Raw genomic sequence first — 21,958 nt, 5'->3', positions numbered from 1 at the left:
TGTGCACATGAAAATTGAGCCTAATGGCTATCGTATATGTCAGGGTTATGGATATCACATACCTAATAGTAGTTGACTAAATCTCGGCAGGATCCACCACATACCATGTCTTATACGGAAACTGGCCTCGAGGGAGTTCCGGATAAGGAAAGACAACCAGAGTTCTACATGGAAACGACAAGGACTACTCGGATTGTATCCATATTGGTTTCCTAGTTCTACTTGGACAAGGGACATCTATGGGTATAAATACAAGGCCCCCTAGGAGGAGAGAGGATACGGACAACACACACGACCACCTCAATCAACACCCACCATGGAGGATCAACACCCAACACAATCAACATAGAAGCCTACATACGCCAAGACACGCCGCCGGATATCGACTTCAGGGATAAGCGCAGCTAGTACCCTACGGTGTCTCCGGATATTGTCAGGAGAGATGAAAGCACTATCTCTGATCTCGCCGGGCACGAATTCGAGGAGGAAGGCTACCCTGTTGTCGACTACGAGTCGGATCGTCAGACCGACATGTCGACAACAGTTAGATAGACTACCCCAAATATTGTACTGGTGTGATTATGGTGAATAAAAGGCAACATCGGCTCCGGCCAACAGGATGTAGGGTTATTACCTGACAATTCGGGGGCCCGAACCTGTATAAAAATCCCTGTCTCCGTCTCTTTTACCTCAATCTCACGTATATCCTAGCACCGACGATCCCCATTCTATGCAAATACCAGAACCGCGACATCAAACGTTGACATTATACCTTTGCAAGTATATAATTTACTTTTGTTTTATCTATAAAAAGAATTCATTGCATGCAATTTTTTCTTTTATATATGTGAATGAGGGGGCATAAGTATCATTTATCAAGAGAGTTGTTGGTTATGTGGGTTCAAGGATAATTTTGAATTAAAATAAAAACTTGAAGGATTAATATGGACACATTGAAACATTAAGGACTAAACTGATCCTTGCATGAAACTTGGAGGACCACTTTAGCTATTCACCCTTTTTCACTTGAGGGACAATTTTGTAATTCGGTGACAAAATGAGGAACATGAAAAATTTACTATGCGAATTCCGTTACAACGCACAGACTTTTTTGTTAAGTACATGAAAAATTCAAAATCATTAACCTGGTATCGACAACCAACACGTCCTCGAACTACCTGTAGAACGCAATCAGAACAGTGACCACCCGACCCGACCACCCACCGGCGAGGCCCACTCCGTCGCCGTCCGCGATTAATACGCGGGGCATGCAAGGACGACGGGACGAGGGGAGGTAGCGCCAACGCAACCGCTAGCTGCCGCGCAAACTTTCCACGTCCGGCCCAAGCACCCGCGTCAGTCTCAGGCTCTCAGCAAACTCAACCCAACTCCACCGATCACTTGACTCTCACGCACACAGTCTCGCCGGGAAAATCGGGAGCTCTTCTGCCTCTCCCTTCCTCCACACACGCACACGACACCCCTGCACACAACCATGCCTCCTCTGCGCCGCCTCCTCCTCCTCCTCCTCCCCGTCGTGCTCGTCCTCTTCGCCGAAGCCGATGCCTCCCCCTCCGCCTGCCGCAACGCCACCTGCGGCGACGTGCCCGTCGCCTACCCGTTCTGGCTGATCGACAACTCATCCGCCTTGGGCTGTGGCTACCCCGGCCTCGGCCTCCGCTGCGTGGACAACACCACTCTGATTCTCCCCTTCCGGACACACCAGTACAGGGTCCTGGACATCGAGTACGGCAAGCACACCATCTCCCTCACCGACGCCGACATGCAACACTCCGACACAAACAGCAGCTGCCCGCACCTACACGCCAACCTCACCATCGACGACAACTCCTGGCTGCAGCTCGCGTCCTCTGACTCCAACATCACCTTCCTCTACAACTGCAAGAGCAACTCCTCCTTGCTGTCCTCGACCTCCGCTGTGAAGCTAACTGGATGTGGAGCTGGACCAGAGCACATCGGTAGTTCGTACGTGTTCCTGGATGGCTGGATCACGGGTGAAGCGTACGATTACGAGTGCGAGACGGTGGTGGTGGCGCCGGTGATCGATGCGCACAAGAAGGCCATGGTGGATGCGCACGGGGGTCTTCCTCCCGCGGACGGATCATTTGGCGATGTGCTGAGCGCTGGGTTCGAGCTGACATACAGCGCTCACTCCGACAAGTGCGGCAAATGCGAGCGAACCAAGGGATGGTGCGGCTACCGGCACAACGAGACGTCCACCACCATGGATTTCACCTGTTTCTGCGACGAAGGCCCGACCAAGAGCCATTGCGGTACGCATGCCTCTTCTCCTCTTACAATGTCATTACTTCTCTTCGGTGTTTTGCTTGCTTCGGATTTCAGAATTGGGGCCGGGGATATCGAATTCGAATTACTAGTAGAAAGACTAAAAATGATCAATAAACCAATACGAAGAATCAACTTCTCCAAGCAGTTGCTGCTGCACTGAATTTACTAGTTGCCTGAACGAACCGAGCCAGAGTGTTGATGGTTTGTTCCACACCTTCCTGGTTCCATCAGAGTGTGACAGAGCAGAAAATGATTTCAGTGGCCCATAGCATAGCAGTAAAAAAGTGGTCAAGTGGACAAAGTCTCAGTAAACGGAGGTAGCATTTGGTGCGGGCAAATTGGAACCAGTGGTGCATAAAACATTTTTCTTTTTATCCTACCTATATATACGGATCGATACCCCATTGGCGCACACATCAATTCCGCGTTGAATAGATGATGGATTGCTCGCCACCAGTTGCTTGTTGCGCTTGCTAGTATATTACGACTCCCGTGGACTTAAAAGTCGCTGGGCCACGTCTCTTTTGATCTTCTCTGGGGTTGGGAGTTCGAAAAGCTGATTCGATTTAGATTGGTACGACTCTTATCGCCGAATTCTTCCGTTCATACTGAATATCGCGTTCGGCAGCGGTTTGTGATGTGTCGATCCTGGACCACTTAAGCAGTTAAAAGAGTTAAAAAGGGTATGTTCGTTTTGATGTCATTTTTAACCTTACTAAATTTTTTTTAAAACAATGGCTATATTTAGTTTGCTGTTAAATTTTGGCAACTATATAAGAAATTCTGCCAAAATTTTGGCAGCAGTTGCCAAAATTTCGGTAATGCCAAATTTTAGTAAGGTTTTTTTTGGCATTAAAGTGAACAGGTCCAAAGCCTGTGCAAGTATACAGGACACTCGATGGCTAAACCACGATTGATGCAAGTACAATCAGCATCTTGGGGATTTAAGGGTTTTTTAAAAACTTTGGATTAAGTAAAACCAAAGTATATACACCTTCCCGAATCACTAGTGCTACAGTTGATCTGGGACTGGTCGTAGGAAAGCAAACGCATGACGCAACACAACTCAGGATAAGCTCCTTTTTATTTGTTCCTCCAACTATTCGCAGATTAAAGTAGCCGCTGGTAAGACATATAGGTAGAAATTTAATTTCTTTAGACAGACAAAGTATTCAGGATGGATCCTCTGCATCAAAGGTTTCATTAATGCAGAGGATGTCAGCACTGTGCATATCAATCGTTGATCAAAGTTACTACCTCCGTCCAAAAAAATACTAAAAAAATATCATATCTCGTTTTAAATTGGTTTTTTATGTGACGGATGGGTAGAAGTTTCCAATCAGCCGCTTCAGTACCATCACTGACCCATACAGATACGGCCCCCCATTAACAAAGCAACATGTATTAAATATTGTAGCATTATCCTTTTAGGGCCCTTTTGATTTGAAGGAAAAATATAGGAATTTCGGAAGATTTCGATCAATCCTATAGAAAAATTTGCTATGAAGCCCTTTGAAACAAAGGATTGTAAATCCTATCCAATCCTTTGAAATTAATTCATATGGAATGGACAATCCTATAGAGATTTTGGAGGAAATTTAGCAAGAGCTTCAACCTCCTGGTAACTTTCCTTTGAGTCTATCTCTATCAGCCAATTCCTACGTTTTTCCTGTGGTTCAATCAAACGGTCATTCATGTGTTTTGCAATAATTTGTTTTACACTTATATTTATATCAAGATCCTACGTTTTTCATATTCCTACGTTTTCTCGATTCTACGATTCAAATGGGGCCTCGTTCGTTCCCTCTCTCTTTTCCAACCTCTCCTAACTCGTTTTCCGCGTGCACGCTTCACAAACTACTAAACAATATTTTTTCTAAAAAGTTTCTATACAAAGTTATTAAAAAAAACAGTGATAGTGTCCTTATATTGCTGTAGAGTATATGGATCTATAATGTTCCTGAGAATCCAACCAGTGATAGTGTTCTTACATGTAGAGTATATGGATCTACAATGCTCAATTAAGAGCTAGTCACAATAACAATTGCGTATAATTCAAATTAATACGAGCATTAGTAAGACAAGCTAAAGAAAATGACCTCTCCTTTCCAAAAGAAATAATAATAAAGAGGATGACCTCTAACAAAATACTCCCTCTATTCCAGATTATAAGATGTTTTGACTTTGGTCAAAGTCAAACTAGTTCAAATTTAACTAAGTTTATAGACAAATATAGTAATATTTATAATATTAAATTAGTTTCATTAAATCAATAATTGAATATATTTTCGTAATACATTTGTCTTGGGTTGAAAATGTTATTATTTTTTATACAAACTTAGTCAAACTTGAAACAGTTTAACTTTGATCAAAGTCAAAACGGCTTACAGCCTGAAACGGAGCGAGTAGATGATTATATGGTTTAAGGGGTTATTTGGTTGCTACGCTCAGTACGCTGAGGCAAAAATGTCTTGCTAGAGACAAGTATGTTCGGATCTTCTAGTTCCCATTCCCTTCCCCTCGTTTTTCGTGCGCACACTTCCCAAACTGCTTAACGGTGTATTTTTTATAAAAAAAAATTCTATAGGAAAGTTACTTTAAAAAATCATACTAATCCATTATAAAAGTATTTTTTACTTAATACTTAATTAATCGTGCACTAATCCATCGCTCCGTTCTCCATACACAAAGTTGTCTGAAAGAGCCACTAAAGTAGCATCGCTATAGTTTATTTTATACTACTTACTGCCTTTTTTTTTCTACAGCAATGAGATCTTGCCGTTCTCATTCTAGATCATGTGGTGATAGTAATATAAACCCTATTTGGAGCAGGGTTTACCTTATCGTTTGGACCGGGGTTACTGCCACCCCGCGGTAGCGCGATAACAGCGGTAATCGCGCGGTAACCGCCTAAAATGCACAAAAATCTATCCAAAAATTCAAATTCAAAACTTGGCGGTTTCGCAGTTTAACCACGATAATCGCACGGTTTACCGCGATAATCGTGATATTTGCACAGGGCTGTGTAGCTAAAATCATGTAAATTAAAAATAAATAGTGAAAAAAAAATCAAAAATACGGTTGAATATGTGTAGAAAATTAGAAATTGAGAATAATTGGAAGAATATATAGGATAATTGAGGCCCAATATTGTCGTCCTTTTTTCAATTTGTAAACTATTTTCGGTTTTACCCTCAAATTTGAATTTAGCTTACTCTATTTCAAAAAAATTCTTCACCATTGGCAAGTACAATTCAAGAACTACATCCATGTTTTTTTTTCAATTTTTTTCTTTTTTTTCCAGAATTTTGAATTTGGTCAAAATTCATCCAAACCATATCGTCGGTTTCCCCTATCATACCCCGCGGTAAGCGCGGTAACCGCGATAATCGCGCGATATGTGAAACCCTGATTTGGAGAGCTTATAGTAGATGTAAGTTTTTTTTAAGAATCTCTAACTCTCTCAGATAGTCTAGATTTTTATTCAAATTTTAAGGGCCTCTTCGGGGTTCACAATTCCGACAAAAATCGGTTAAATTCCGCGAAATTTTGATGTTTCTACATGGCTCAGAATTAAATTTCGATTGGAATTTCGAAGGTTAAACAGTAGATTTGGTCGAAATTCAGTCGAAATTTATCGAAAACCGGTCAAAATTTATTAAAAACCGTGATACCGATGGGGCTTGAAATTTAGTGGTCAACCAGTAATTTTTTTTTTAGAAATTCGTCAACCGGTAATGTAAACCCTGGGCCTCTTTGATTTGTAGGTGTTAAACTACTAGTATATAGTTAGGGATCAATTAGCTCTCAGCAAAATACCTTTTACCTCGTTTAATACACCTTGTTCACTTAATAAAAGAAAGTTCAAGTAATTATTCACTAGATGGAAGGCTCATAATATATGATGGCCTAACTTCACCAACTACAAAACAGGTGAACACACCCCTAACCACCTAGGGCCTTCTTGGTGACGACGAGTTGACGACCATTGTAGAGTTATGTAACAGGTGAGGAGTTGGATAGGACTAGAGAGCTGACAAGGTTTAGAAGAGATCGGGGGCATCGTGGCGGTGAAACATAGCCAAATAATGTCTCTCCTCTTTTGTGTGCGAGAGAGATGTGGCCTGTGGGGAGGAAGAGGGAGAGGGTTGTCTGTGCACTGCATGCGGCGTGGAGGAGATCAATGAGGAGAGGCTACGCGGCAGTGGAGCTCGTGAAGGACTTTGGTGGCCATGGGGGTTGTCGGGGTTGAGAGGCAGCACAACAGCAGGGAGGAGGGAGGGATAGGGGTTGTGGAAATGGAAGGGAAGAGAGAGACAAGGGCATAGACAATATTGATATGTACTTCATCTGTTTCAGAATATAAAACTTTTCCATATTCATATATTGTCTAGATTCATTAACATGTATATAAATATGGGCAATGCTAGGAAGTCTTACATCGTGAAACGGAAGAAGTAGAATATATAATTATTTTTTTACTTTTCTGAAGGAATCTTTTTTAGAAAATTGTTTTTTATTGGACTGCCATGTAAACACCGTCTCGTAGGCAATAAACAGTAAGTACATAAGTTAAATGAATATTTTGGAACAAGCGATTAAGATAAGATCGTGACTTTATTCCTTTCATAAAAGGGACATTGACGCAAAGATTAGCATGTGGCATCCGTATGGGCACAAGTATGATCATTTTTTAAAAAAAAAAATGAACACGATGCTATATAGAAAAAGGTAACAAGAATATACATAGGAGGTTTTAATCGGGAAAAAAGAAAAAAAAAACACCGACGGGCACCAACAACACCTGCACGTCGCTGCTGCCTGCCAGTCCTACAACAGGCCACAACTATTCCGACTATCACCATCTCCAACCAGTTAAACACACATTGGCTCCCGGACATCTCTAAGGATTAGGTTCTAAATGGAGGGTCAGAGAAGAAAAATCCACATGTCTCTCACACAAGCATATCTTCATCCAAGAGCACCATTGAAACAATCTGAAGGCAGTATAGGCAAAGAAACATAACCTTCTAGGCAACGCCTCTAAGAAGAATGTGATGTTGAAAGCACCTTCACAACCCGTCTAAGGAAAGTAACCCTAGATGTGGGAGAGAGGGGGATACCTCGACAACGTCCCCTAGAAGGACCATGACGCCCAAACGCATCACCCCTATAAGGCTAGACTTTTGCTTGTCACCTGCCATTGCAGCTCCATCGCACATCACCGTCCAACATCATCGATTGATGCATCGATGCCCCTTCATCAATCATGCTCCACCTAAGACAGCTTAGATGGGCCACTTCAAGTCATGCCGCCAAGATTTCTTCATACCGATGCCATACAACCGTTATACATGCCACGTTGTCATTACCCTTAGGGTTCGTCCCACCGAGCCGTCCCACCCCAACTACAGGGGCTGAGCAGGAGCCGGTATGTCAGATCTGGCCTTTCCCATCACTGGCGGCCTCATGCCCAAGCGGAAGAGGGAGTCACTGGATTTGCTCGAGGTGCTAGATCCATCAGCAGCATGGTTATCGCTGCCATATGCCATCTCATGCTCCCAACATCGTCGTAAAGTGCTCATCTGAACCTCGCACCATATCCAATTGTCGTTCGCTGTTTCAACCGTCCTTGACGTCAACGGTGACATGGATGTCATGGCCACGGTCTCTAGGAGTTGAAGGAAGAAAAAGGAAAAAAAAAAAAGCCCCCGCCATTGCCTTCGTTGCAACCGCACGGATTCTAGTGGCATGTTTAGGCAACGGCGAGGGAGGGAGGGTGGTCCGGTGGTGGGGTGATGGGGCGTGGCGGTTCTGTCGCCGCCCATATCACCACTCATGAAGGCACCATAGCCTATGGATTATCTATACCTGGACCAAATTTAGACTTTAGAGTATACTTGTAGTAGGGTCAATTGATATATCCTTTCATCTTTTTTTTTTATTACTAACTCCTACCTGCCGGCGGCGAGAATCCTCTTGTCAAACAGAGTAGTTTATCATAAAAAAACTGCAGTGGCACTACCTGACCATCCTGAGTAGATGATCAATCCAATGTGTACCTGTGTTGTCTGTTGATCATGACCGTCCTCGATGGTACCAGTTCGTGTGCCGTTCGACGGTGATATCTAATCCCCAACGGCGAAATGCACTCGTGCTCAGTTCTATATATAAAAAAGGATCTTCTGGAGGGCGACATATAAAAATATCTGATTTAACTAAGCAATCAAGGCTAATTTAGTGATTACCATTGAAGTCAAGCTAAAAACCATACACGGCAGCGTGTCCGGTCCATGACACCGTGGATCCAGTGGATCGGCACACACCGCAAGACGCACGCAGAGACCGAGTTGTTTCCTTCTTCCAATCACCTGCCTCTCGTGTGGCCCACTTCCGGACCCCAACAACCAACCAAAACCTTTTGCAAAACCAGGTCAAGTCCACTCCTCGCATTCTTTGCTCCATGACGACGACTCGTCTTATACCGCGGGCTCAGTGGCTCACCGAACCAAATTGGTGCCAGGATTAAAAGCCGGCGAAGTAGCAAGATGCGCCTGCTTCGCCTGGTCGCCATGGCTCACCTACCGCTTTTGCTCCTCTCCCTCCTCCTCATCGGCGTCCATGCCTCCGTTTCCCATGGCTCGCCTCTCCCACCCACTTACAACACTTCCATTTGCTCCAAGTCATACAAGTGCGGCGGCGTCAATATCTCATATCCTTTCTATCTTTCCAACGCAACCGGCGAAACCTATGATTACACTCAGTTTTCTTGCGGCTACACCGATTTGAAGATCTTTTGCAGCCGGGACCGGCCCGGGAGGAACGAGACTCCCACCATCCTACTCGGTGGAGACAACTACACTGTGCTGAACATCATCTACGACAGTCAAACCATCGTGCTCGCGGACACCGATGCGCTCCGCGGCGGCAGCTGCCCCAGAGTGCGCCACAACTTCACCTTCGGCCAGGCCTATGAGTGGCTTCAATACACCGGCTCCCCTGACAACCTCACCTTCTTCTTCGGCTGCAAACTCAACCTTGCACCACCAATCGTTCCAGGGCTGGTTAGTGTTGCAGACCAGTACCAAATCAACTGCAAAACCTTCAGCAACGGTCCTGACGGTGGAGATTCGTTCGTGTTCACCTCCGGCGAGCTCGAGGCACCAGCAGAGTCCGAATTGGCCAGGCGCTGCAGCCAGGTCATCGTCGTGCCGGTAAATGGGAGTATTCTTAATTCAAGTAACCAGAGTGCGCTGCCAAGTGGTGGATACGGTCAAGTGCTTAATAAGGGGTTCGACCTGGCATGGAACTCAAGGAAAGATGATCAATGCAACAAGTGCGAGCAATCAAAGGGACAGTGTGCCTACAGCCAGAACAGGATATTCCTAGGTTGCTTGTGCGCTGATGGGAAGGTGAGCAGAACGGATTGCACATCAAGTAAGTCTTTCGATGCCGATCCTTCATTTTTTTTTCCCCTCCCTTCTGCAAAGCCAACAATTAGTCGATCGTCTGGCATGCCGTCTCAGCATTCCAATATCTCGTTGATTGGTATAATTTGCATCTCGTAGTCGTTACCCCCTCCTTCCCGGTGTGGTTGCCTGCCCCTTGCCGATGTTATGTTCTTGACTTGATCTAATCGAAAAAAAAAATCGCCTAGTTTTGGTGGGTAGGTAGAGAATTAGAAACTCTGGTTGCTAATTTCCTCACTCGACAAGGACGGATTAACCTGAGTTGCTTAGTTTTTTTTTTTGGGCCAAATCCACACCTTTGCGAGAAAAGAGATTCATCAGGTGGCCTGCAGCGCTGGCAAAACAAAGAGAGGAGCTTTTTATAGAGCAGAGGTCCGTACCGTGTGAAGAGAGAGTTTGTCTGCTATAAGTGACCAGTAGGACTGAGAAGATGGTCTGGTAGGTGGTAATCACTAATCAGCATTGAACTCATCCTGGAGTGACAAGTTTTTTCTTGTACGTCTAAAAACGTTACAAGTTGGTGTGACCATATAATTGGCTATTGCTAATTTGGGTGAACCACCCCTAGAGAGTTTTAATTATCTTCAGATTTTTTTTTCAAAACAAAAATCCCTCAATAACAAAAAAGATAAGCCATGGGCACTGCGGATGCGCAGCGTCCGCAAAGTACACCAGGAGCAACTGGATTAGCGATGGTAATTTGTCACCAACCACGGTAGAGTTGTCCCACGTCACTAAGCCTAGTATGGCAGAAAATGCAAATAAGTCAGGAGGGTTGTTTTACAAATTATCTAGAAAGATTAGGCTACTTTGAGAACTACTCAAAGAAGTTCACAAAACAAATTATCCCATCCCCACCACTTGTGCTTCCCCTGCAAAACCACTTCCAAAACCTAGAAAATCTGAAAAATTGGAAAATAGCCAAAGAGGGGAAAAATCGTAAATGAAAAGGTAGTATGAAAATATTGAAACTAATCTATGAAATAAAACTGAAGTCAGAAAATATGAAACAATAAAACTGAAATAATTGGATAGAAAAGTTTAACTTAAGAAAAAGAAATTAAAAAATTAACCTGCCAAACTTAAGGGGTCCTAAGATCAATGTCGGATGGCTCTAAGCAAGGGTTTTTCTTACCATTTGGTCACCGCCAAGGTGCACTAATGGTAAGTGCCCAGTAATCCTACCAAGATCAAAGAAATTTAATTTCTTTTGATAAATTTTGTTCGGTTCTCCCACTGTTCACGGTGATAACTGCGCAGTCACTGTGATTATTAGATTTATTGGCCAGGTACATATAATATCATAGCTAGGTTTTATTAACTTAACGTAATATAGAAAGGTAAGTTATTTAAAGTTTGACTAAATCTTATACTACTAAATAACAAATATTTATGACTAGAGAGACCTTTTATCAATCGAACGACTCGGGGGGTCAGGTGAGTATGTTGTTTCTCCTGGAGTCCTGGTCCTGGATGGCTGGATGTGCTTCAGGGGTTGGACAAAAGCGTGCTCAATCGTGTTCGATCAGAAGGCAGTAGACCCCCATAGGTAAGAGTGAAACGGGGCATTGCCGGGGTCCATGTTGTTCGAGAAGAGTAATTAACAGCGTTGAACTAGTAATTTCTCGGAACGCAGATCTTCTAGAGAAAAGCCATAACTATCGGACACCAAGAACCCTCCTTCCAGGACGTCAACCAATTGAAAAACACGCGAGCCTCCACGCAACAACAACAGTGAGGGGCGGCACTAACTGGCCATTTTGCGAGACCCAAATGATCGCGGTCAAGCAAGGAGCCTCCCAATTCCCATCATGTGCCGCCATGTCCCTGTCATGACTCCACCGGTGTTTGCAGCCTTCTGAGAATTTCGCCGTGTCCTCGCGACCTATAAACACCGGAACGCGCCGTGGCGGCAACGACCAGTCCACCACAAAATTAATCTAAAGGCAAGCCCCCCCCCCCCCCCCCCCCCCCAAAAAAAAAAAAAAACGCCTTCTCTGAGCTCGTTAGCCATGCCTCTCCTGCTATGCCGCCGGCGGCTGCTGCTGCTGCTGCTCCTCTTGGTTGCCGCTTCCCATGGCGATGCTTCCGGTGATACCTACGACACCTCGATTTGCCTGGAGAAACCAACCACCTGCGGGAACGTCAGTATCAGCTACCCGTTCTACCTCGCTAAGGAAACGCAAGATATCAACGGGTCCAGCAACTCATACTGCGGATACCCCGGCTTGGCGATCGATTGCGACGACGCGCAGCCCATCCTGCAACTCAACGGCGCCGAGAAGTACAAGGTTAACTACATCAACTACGGGAACGGGAGCATCACCAACGTGTCCCTGGTCGATCAGGAGGTCGTCAACGACAGCAGCGGCTGCCCAAGGGTCGATCACAACATGACGATCCCACCGATCTCATGGCTGTTCTTGCCTGGCATGTCGGTCGATTACCTCGTCTTCTTTCTCAGCTGCTCCTTCCCGAATCTCTTCCTCCCACCGGAAAACACCGATCCGATCACCTGCAGCTTTATCGGTCTCACTGGACAGTCCTACGTGCTTCCGAAGGATCAAGTGCCGCCTGGGAGCTGGACGCAGTTTTGCCAGAAAATCTACGAAGTTCCTGTGGTCAAATATGAACCGATGGACCCAAAAGGTGACGCATGGAGGAAGGGTGGATACGGGCAGGTTCTTCTTCAGGGCTTCGCGTTGTCAGTGAACGATAGCAGGAGGCCCCCCAATTGTACGCAGTGCGAGGAGTCCGAAGGACGGTGCGGTTTCAGCCAAGCCAGGGAATTCATCGGCTGCTTGTGCCCAAACGGACGAGTGCGCTCTCTCAGGTGCGGTGCCAGCGACTTAACCACCGGTAAGCCATACGTATCTCGATCTATACTTCTTTTTTGCAAAGGCCAAAGGGGATAAATAGTTTGGTCAGTTCCAGTTGATACGTATTACTCCATATCGTTGCGTACTGCGTTCCATCGATCTGAGGGCAATCCTTTTTTTCTGCAAAATGTGCTGAAGAGTCAGCTGTTGCTATTTCCTTGTCCTCCGAAGAACAGATTTTTAACATTGATCGGATCTTGACGAAGAACTAACACGTTCACAAGCGTGCCCATCTAGATGGCCGTTAAACACGATCCTTTTCCTCGAGTCCTGACCTGAATAATAGCTGATATCTTGGGCCTTCGTCTTCTTTTGGTATTTTCCTCTTCCGTGGTCTCCTTTTCCTCTTTACGCCTTCCCCTGCTGTTCTCCTCTGCTTGCGTCTTCCTTCACGATATATTTTGGCGTGCCACGAGCCCAGGAACTAGAGGGGCTAATTGAGTTGGGAGGCTTGAACGGTCAGCAGATTTGTAGCCGAGCTCCGTCCGGCGGGACCAATTCGTTGCCAATCGCGCGCTTATTTTCCATGGCGTGGCGTTGGTACGGGAGAGGGACTCCATAGCCAGCGATGCGCGTGGCGGCGGCCCGCGTGTACCGTGTACGTAAGGTACTTCGCTAGTCCGTGTTAGATATTGTGAACAGCAGCTGACTAACCCGGCCCAAGTCCGGCCTGAGTAAGCCCAGCAAATCCTAGAAAATTTGTTTTTCTCGGGGCTATTCAGATTTATGCTATTTCAAACCATACTATTTTTTTATAAAGTTGTTAAAGATGTGCATACATTTAATTTCTTACCAAACTTTGGTAAATATATAAAAGAATCCTGCCAAAATTTTAGTAATATCGTCAACTTACCAAAAATTTTAGCATTGACAAAATTTAGTAAGGTTTATTTTAAGGACAACACGAACAACCCCTCCTATTCGGATAGTCTACAGTTTTCTCCTACCCGACAAACTTTTTAGCTATATTTGGTAGATTTCTAACAATTAGATGTGCCTCAAAATTCGTGCTAATCCGTTGGAGCTAAGTTGAGATTCATGCAAGGAAAAATATCACGTTCCTGCGCAAATTCAATCCCCGACATAAGAGTCACGTGTGCATCCCTCTCCCACTGAGTGGGTGAGGGTTTTGTATAGGCACATGTGACGTATACCCTAATTATATTATAACTACACATCACTTATATATTATAATTAAATTTAATAGATTTTTAGACAGATTTTCTATCGAACATTAGATAAACAGTCCCTTAAATGACCATACCTAAATAATAACACTCGGTATTATCCTCCACACGATCCCATCTAGTCTCTCACGATGGTGGATGTACGGAATATATAACCTGAGTTTTCCATGTGTACACTTATTAATTTAGATGAAAGTTTTTCGCAGGAAAGTATTTTTACAAAAGTTTTCAGAAATGTACGTATGTGCTTGGAACGTAGTTGTACTAAATGGCAATCCCCGTGAATTTGTGTAGGTAACGTTAAACCCACACCAGCTGATTTATTGCTTTGCTAATTTGCTAAGTAACTTCCTCTGGCTATAACTACACGTTGTTTGACTGTTTTTTTATTTTTGGTGCCACTTTACCACATTTTTTATTGGGGCAATTGCAAATTTACCACTGCTTTGAATCGTTATTGTAAGACTGCCACTAGAAAATTACAAAAATACCACTAGAACTATCATTCAAGTGGTATCCTTGCAAAATTGAAAAAAACAGTGGCAAATTTGCAAATGCGCCTTTTTTATTAGAATAAATCTGCAAAATAAATTTATTGGTTATGGAAGTAATTTCCAAGGCAAAACTATGCATGTCTTTTTCTTGAAGTTAAGTATTTTCCAAGTTTATCAATGCTTGAAGTTTTAACATTAAGATAAATTTAGGGGTAATTGCAAATTTACCACTGCTTTGAATCGTTATTGCAAGACTGCCACTAGAAAACTACAAAAATACCACTAAAACTATCATTCAAGAACTTGTGTGTTTGAGAAGTTGAGTTATGTTGGTGTTTGGGGGGCGCTCGGGGGGGGGGGGGGGGGGGGGGGGCTCTTATGGGCGAGCATTCGCGTGGCTCGCTCTTCTCCTTTCTCTTTCCACCTTATTTTCTTTCTCTCCAATGCTCCATTGCACACGAGAGGCACCACCCATCAGCGCATGCAACATAGCAAGAAGAGAAGTCGCGGGCAAGTGGCCTCCCTCTAGCGACGACAGCAGTGACCGTCTTTTCCAACAAGCTTTCTCCACCTCCTTCCAGCAGACTCCCTCATCCTCACTCTGGCAAGCTTCCTCCGATGGAGAAGAGAAGGGGCAGGCGAGTGTCCTCCCTCTAGCAACGAAGACAGCGAATACCTCCCTCTAGTGAGCCCCCTCCTACTCCCTCTAACCAGACTGATCTGGCAACCAAGCCAACTCTTTTCTCCACACCCACACCCTCTCCCCCCTTACCATTGCCACCGTGCGTCCTCCCCGGCGCCGAAAGGCATCAACATGTCACGCGGCCCTATTTGGCCGGCCTCCTCCCGCCTTTGCCTTGTTTTTGCCCCTGCCACCAAACATTGTCCCACCACCCACAACCAACCCCATGGCTATGGGCTATGACAGTGTTGTCTGCTCATATACGTTGGTTCGCCGTCTCCCAAATCATCCTTCTAAATCTAATCCCTCACTTCCTTCTTCCCACATCCTTAAACACTAGCCTCGGATTGGTCGTGATACGACCATGAAGTGTTCACGCGAATTAGGATTTCCGGTTATGCTGCTAATGCCGGTGACACCGTTACCAACCAAATTAGTGAATCATCAGCCCTTCTAGATAAAAACAAGTATACTACCTTTGTCTCAAATTAAATGTCATACATTTTGCTTGTAAAGTTTGACCATTCGTCTTATTTAAAAATTTAGTGTAAATATAAAAAGATAAGTTCTACTTAAAAGTATTTTTAATAATAAAGCAAGTCGTAAACAAAATAAATAATAATTTTATATTTTTTAAGTAAGACGAATAGTCAAACGTTATAAATAAAAACTTAAAACTATAATTATTTTTGGACGGAAGAAGCAAGACACCAAAGAATATCGTAGACCGAAGAGCATCTTCCTTTGACGAAAATTTTAAAAAAGGTGAAGTTCCCCGACACCCGAGTCGCGACGGGACAAGGACAGGGATAGGACGAGAGACGGTAACTCGGTGACTCGCGAGAGTGGCCGTAAGCTGCCGTGTCGCTGCTGCCACGGGCTCCACATCGATAGCCATGTGCCGTATGCACTAGTAACCGCCCACCCACCCCCTTCACCCCAGAAACGAATTCAGCTTTGCGCCCTTGCTCCTGGCACGACGTGCGTCACGCTGGTTTATAAGCGGGGCACGCGCGCGGTGCACGGGCCACCAACCCAAACCAAAAGCAGCGCGCAGACGCAGAGCTACACAAGAAACCTTGAGCCAATAGAGCAACGAAGCGGCCATGTCACGCCTCTGCCACCACGGTGGCCGCGTGCTGCTCCTCCTCCTCCTCGTCGCCGCCGCTTGCCGCGGCGATCCTACCGGTGACACCTACGACACCGCCATGTGCGGCGCGCAAGCTTCCATCACCTGCGGCGGCGTCATCGTCCGGTACCCGTTCTACCTCTCCAACGCGACCAGGGCGCTCCCCAAGTACGCCAACTCGTCCACGTTCTGCGGGTACCCGGGGCTGGAGATCATCTGCGGCGGCGACAAGGCCGTCATGATGCTGGGCAACGACAGCTACACGGTGTCGCGCATTGACTACGCCAGCCTCACCGTCTCCCTCGCCGACGCCGACGTCGCCAACGGCACCTGCCCCGTAGTCAGCCATAACGTGACCATCCCGCCGCCGCCCTCGTCGCTGCACCTGGCCGACACCGTCGGCATGCTCATCTTCTTCTTCCGCTGCGCCTTCGGGCCGGCAGCCAATGCCCCACCCAAGCCGCCGAGCATCCACCCGCTCACCTGCGGCGAGAACTCCGAGGACGCGCCCACGCAGTCGTTCCTGCTCCCGGCGAGCCCCCTGCCTCCCGGCGACATGTGGCACCGCGGGTGCGAGGCGGTGTACGGCGTGCCCGTGCTCGGCGGCTCCCTCCCGTCCGACGCGAACGATCCCGCGTGGAGGAAAGACGGCTACATCGCGTCGCTCCGCAAGGGGTTCCAGATGAGCTGGGACCGGAGCGACCGGTGCTCCCGGTGCGAGCTAACCAGCGGCAAGTGCGGCTACAACCAGAACGGCAAGTTCTTGGGCTGCCTCTGCGCCAATGGCCTCGTGGACAGCGACGCCTGCAGCAAGATATCCGACTCCACCCTGCGCTTGGCCGGTAAGCCGTTAATTTTTTCCTCATCAAAACCAAGCCTAGTATAAGTACTAGTACGGTGAGTTTCCGGGCGAATCATTACTTGGTTAATTAGCACATTGCCTGTCGCTTGGCGATTAATCCACGCGACATTCGGATAGCCTCCTCCACAGTTCACACAAAAATCGCACTCATGCAGTCATGGTCTGAGTAGATCATGCCGAGAAATATCAGCGTGTGAAACGGACCGGAGCGTTTATTAAGTGCGTCAGTCCAGTTCGTACTCTCGCGTACCTCTCTTCGCTCGACGGAGGCGCACTATGAAGCATTAAAGGCCCTGATGGTGGAATAGCACCGTTTCTCCATAAATCTCCTTGATTACGATCCGTAGGTCCCGGAGATTATTTGATTAGCGGTTGCTAATCCCGTTTAGCTACGACGATCACGTCTGCTTCTGTACGGTGACGCGGAAAAGAAATATTAATAGGGAGTAGATTAACTAGATGCGCAGCGAAGCAGTCAAGCAGCTTTACTTGCTTCAGAGTTTAGGGGCCATTTGTATCGCGGGATAAAAAAAAAAAGAGAAGATAGAAATGAAAGTGTAAAATAGAGGATTGCAAAACAGAAAAAACATGTGAATGACCGTTTAATTAGACCATAGGAAAAACGCAGAAATCATATGAGAGAGATAGACTCGAAGAAAGTTTTCCAAGAGGTTAGAGTGGATATTAAATTTTCTACGTTTTTTCTCTAGAATCGTAGGAATAGGAAAGTTTTTTTACTTTTTTCCTTTTCTCATTTCTACGAATCAAAAACATGAATAGTATATGATTTCAATTACTTTGTTTTTCCTCCAATTCAAAGGGGGCACATTCCGGTTCAGAATTCAGAAACCGTTGAGCTCTGTTGATTTTTTCTTTATTTACAAAGAAAGTATAACTTCCAGCCCTGCACCAACTAAATATGACACCAGAATTTTGATTGATCTTTTCTACTTATCATACTACCGCTTTTAGTTGTCTATAGTGCAGCTTTCTGCTGGGCCAATCACTTCTACTAGTAATCATTCCATTTTTAGTGTTCGAGTGCATCTTGCTGGTGTGCCAACGTTCCGTGATTATTAGTTTCGGTGCTACAATACTACGTGGGCTCAACACACATAATTAGTCGAGTGTTAGAACAGTTTGTAGTTCAGTACTCCAGCTCCTTCTGTTAAGTACAATAACGCTTCCCGGCAAGAGCTAACCGACGAATAAATGGGTTTGGTGCGGTGAATTGCGGTCCACTTGTCGACACACAGCAAAAGTTGATGTGTGCTACTCCCAGTCTTGTTAATTTCGGAGGTCGACATCTTATCACACACTTTCCGAACGAAAGGCACAATGCCTGTAAGCCTGAATTGATTTTCTTTTTCATAAAAAAACAATTAATAAAGCCTGAATTGATTGTTGTGACCTGCACTTCCGGTGTTCACATTACTCATTACATGAGCACCGAAGCCACAGGCAGTATCTTTTGTTTAGGAGTTGCAATTGACAAGTTAACATCTGCTTGCTTCAGATATGGGGCTATGCAATTACTTTGGACCAGAAAAAAAATATATGGTTCAAACTGTTTGTGTACGGTCTTTGGGATGCATGTTTCTGTCGAGCTGATCTACTCATCTTTTAACCTAACCTAAGAGAAGGTCAGGTGACTTTTAAGGCTCAAAACCTGGAAATGTTGGCAGGAACCATGACTTTACACAGAAAATTGATCTTTTGTTTGGATGCTTTTCCAATGCTACGACGTCATGGTGAAATGTTCCTGATCGTTCCTGTAAAGCGTACAATGAGTATGCCTTGCTTGGCTTTATGACTTCTTCTGTGTTCCTTTTTTTTTCATTCTCGAAACTGATCTTCAGTGTTCTTTTCTGATGTTGATATCTTACCTACAAGAAAACCATGTACCCTTTGCCACAACCTTTTTTCCAAAGTCCTAATCTTTTTATCTAGCATGACGTGATGCAGCATATCCTCACAAAAGAAAATAGTTTTTTTTCAACAAGGAAAAAAAGATAAAAAGAAAAGATCATGGATCTTCTTCTTATGTTAGTACCAAATTTGAAATTTTCATAGTTCATAGCTGCAAACGTGTAGTCAAAAGGTATAAAGCCATCCCTTAAATTATGTGCAAGGTTTCCAGTCTTTGTAGGTTGCTATATAGAGTTATAGACAGTCTTACCAGAAGAAAACAGCAAACATGGTCAAGTTCCCCAAAATGCCTCTTTATAATTTGTATTACATTATTTACATCAGCAGCAGATGCAAAACAAAGAATTATTTGATCGAAAAAACCAAAAGTAGGCATTCAGCTTGCATTTTAATTTTATTTTCCTGACAAATCTTTTTTGTTTTTTGCTTATTATATGCAGGATCGAACTCGAAGATCAAAATTATAGCAGGTAACTCACATACAGATCAATTAATGAGCATTTTCATTCTGTTTTGTCAGTACAACTAACGTTTATTAATTATACCGGGGGAAAATTTAGGTGCAAAAACTCCTCAAAACAATGCTGATCCTGATTTTGGTTTACAGGAATTACAGCCTGAACTGATTTACAACTTCTTTCGCTGCTGTTTCAGGTGTGGTTGGCGGGGGATTATTTGCGATGTTCGCTCTTGGATTAATAGCCATCGTCTTCTTCGTTCGCAAGAGAAAGCACAAGAAGGTGAACTCATCTTCCAAGCTCCTCAAGTACAGCGGCTCCGGCGGGACACCTCGCTCCATGGGCGGCGACATGGAGTCCGGCAGTGTCAAGGACCTGCAGACTCACCTCTTCAGCTACGAGGAGCTCGAGGAGGCCACCGATTCCTTCAACGAGAACAGAGAGCTCGGTGATGGCGGCTTCGGCACCGTCTACAAAGGTACACATACATTGTGACAGACAACGGCAACATCTTTTTCATGCTTTGATGCTTACTTACAAAGTAACAATGTGAATGTTGACGTATCAATGTAGGGATACTTCGAGACGGGCGCGTGGTGGCGGTGAAGCGGCTGTACAACAACAGCTACCGGCGGGTGGAGCAGTTCGTGAACGAGGCGGCGATCCTGTCGCGGCTGCGGCACCCGAACCTGGTGATGTTCTACGGGTGCACGTCGAGCCAGAGCAGGGAGCTGCTCCTGGTGTACGAGTTCGTGGCCAACGGCACGGTGGCCGACCACCTGCACGGCCACCGCGCGCAGGAGCGCGCGCTCTCGTGGCCGCTCCGCCTCAACATCGCCGTCGAGTCGGCCGCCGCGCTCACGTACCTCCACGCCATCGAGCCACCCATCGTGCACCGCGACGTCAAGACCACCAATATCCTCCTCGACGCCGACTTCCACGTCAAGGTCGCCGACTTTGGCCTCTCCCGCCTCTTCCCCCTCGACGTCACGCACGTCTCCACCGCTCCCCAGGGCACCCCAGGGTAAGCAGTCACGTTTCAGCGTGTCACGTCCACGTCGCCTCACCGGTCCAGGCGCAGTGATATGATACGATGCATCAACTAGTTTGTCCAAGAGCTTCTCGTATTTTTACGCCTAACTAATATGCCCTTTTTTTCAATTTTGTTCTTGTGCATTTGCAGATACGTGGATCCGGAGTATCACCAATGCTACCAGCTTACCGACAAGAGCGATGTGTACAGCTTCGGCGTCGTTCTGGTGGAGCTCATCTCGTCGAAGCCGGCGGTGGACATCACCCGGCAGCGGAACGAGATCAACCTGGCCGGCATGGCCATCAACAGGATCCAGAAGAGCCAGCTGGAGGAGCTCGTGGACCTCGAGCTCGGCTACGAGTCCGACCCGGCGACGAAGAAGATGATGACCATGGTCGCCGAGCTGGCGTTCCGGTGCCTGCAGCAGAACGGCGAGATGAGGCCGCCGATCAAGGAGGTGCTCGAGGGGCTCAAGGGGGTACAGGACCTATGCGTGATGGAGAAAGATGGAGGCAAAGACAAGAAGGGCCCTGACCCGCCATTATCTCCTGACACGGTGCATGCTCAGTGGGATAGCAGGCAGACGACTCCTAACACTAGCCAGTGACCAGCGGGTTATTAGATTAGATCAGTATATTTGCCACCGAGGCTTAATATGTGTGTTACTGCTATTACGCTGAGGCGTGTGCTTGTTGTATGAGAGGTGCGAGACCTTTTTTTTCCCCACTTTCCAGGCTTCCCTGGTGATGTGTGCATATGTGTTTGTTGGACTACCAGAACAGAGGGAATGTACATAAGATGTTTAGAGTGGTGATGACCGATGGATGATACATATGGATATATACTTAGTGGATGTTACAGTTTGGGATTGGTATGGCCTTGCATGATGCCTAGAGATAAGGTACCAGTCACAATCTGAGTCATTTGTGCTCCCAAACGGAAAGAGTTTAATCAGAAGCTAGCTAAACCGACAAACTCACAAACATCACAAAGCCTGCTAATGGGTTGGGTTGAAGTGGGTAAAATGGATTGGTTTCAAGTTTGGGCTGGCTTTGGTTGGATGGAAATGGTTTGACGAGACTAATGGGTTGGGGCGGTTTGGACTGCATGTGAGAACGGTTTGGGTTGGTTTGGTTTTGGGTATAAAATTTCGGGTCCAACTTGGATTAAATCCATGGATGCTAGAGTGGGTTCGATCCATGGAGACAGCGACGACGCTGCGCTGCTGGCTGTGCTCTCGAATGTGCTCTCGAACGCCGCGGAGCTCGGCTGCTATGTCCCCGCGCTCCGCCTCGACAGGTCATCGCCGTCGGCGCAGATCAAACTCCCTCATCCCTCGTACCTCGAACACGTCGCCAAGCTGAGCGTGGAGATGCTCCTCGTGTCGTAGCCGGACGGGACGCTCAGCCTGGCCGTGGCGAGGTGCCACGAGATATCGATCGTTGTCGTCGAAGGACGACAGCGCAGCGAGGCGGCCGCTGTCGTCGTCGCTGTTGAAGGACGACGGCGCGGCGAGGTGGACGCGC

General features: G+C 46.1%; 2 protein-coding genes across 4 annotated transcripts; both read left to right on the top strand.

Moving 5' to 3' along the window:
• The first annotated feature begins 1,382 nt into the window (after positions 1–1,382).
• On the top strand, positions 1,383–21,246 carry LOC127762448 (LEAF RUST 10 DISEASE-RESISTANCE LOCUS RECEPTOR-LIKE PROTEIN KINASE-like 1.2). 3 transcript variants are annotated; one of them, XM_052286988.1, is made up of 5 exons: positions 1,383–2,294; positions 19,382–19,411; positions 19,596–19,877; positions 19,973–20,423; positions 20,583–21,246. In XM_052286988.1, the coding sequence occupies exons 1-5, from the start codon at positions 1,496–1,498 to the stop codon at positions 21,037–21,039; spliced, it is 2,019 nt and encodes a 672-aa protein (XP_052142948.1). In that variant the 5' UTR covers positions 1,383–1,495; the 3' UTR covers positions 21,040–21,246. The 3 variants fall into 3 exon arrangements, with proteins under 3 accessions (XP_052142948.1, XP_052142940.1, XP_052142932.1); XM_052286980.1 differs by lacking the exon at positions 1,383–2,294 and adding an exon at positions 11,737–12,638; XM_052286972.1 differs by lacking the exon at positions 1,383–2,294 and adding an exon at positions 15,541–16,992.
• LOC127762505 (LEAF RUST 10 DISEASE-RESISTANCE LOCUS RECEPTOR-LIKE PROTEIN KINASE-like 2.7) lies at positions 8,813–9,953 on the top strand. The gene is given in 2 exon segments (XM_052287020.1): positions 8,813–9,773; positions 9,776–9,953. Coding segments are annotated over 2 exon segments (951 nt in total). The 5' UTR covers positions 8,813–8,858; the 3' UTR covers positions 9,812–9,953.
• Positions 21,247–21,958: the final 712 nt, after the last annotated feature.

Source organism: Oryza glaberrima, chromosome 1, assembly GCF_000147395.1.
Source record: "Oryza glaberrima chromosome 1, OglaRS2, whole genome shotgun sequence".
Taxonomy (NCBI): Eukaryota; Viridiplantae; Streptophyta; class Magnoliopsida; order Poales; family Poaceae; genus Oryza; species Oryza glaberrima.
This window is presented reverse-complemented; position numbering and strand designations above follow the sequence as displayed.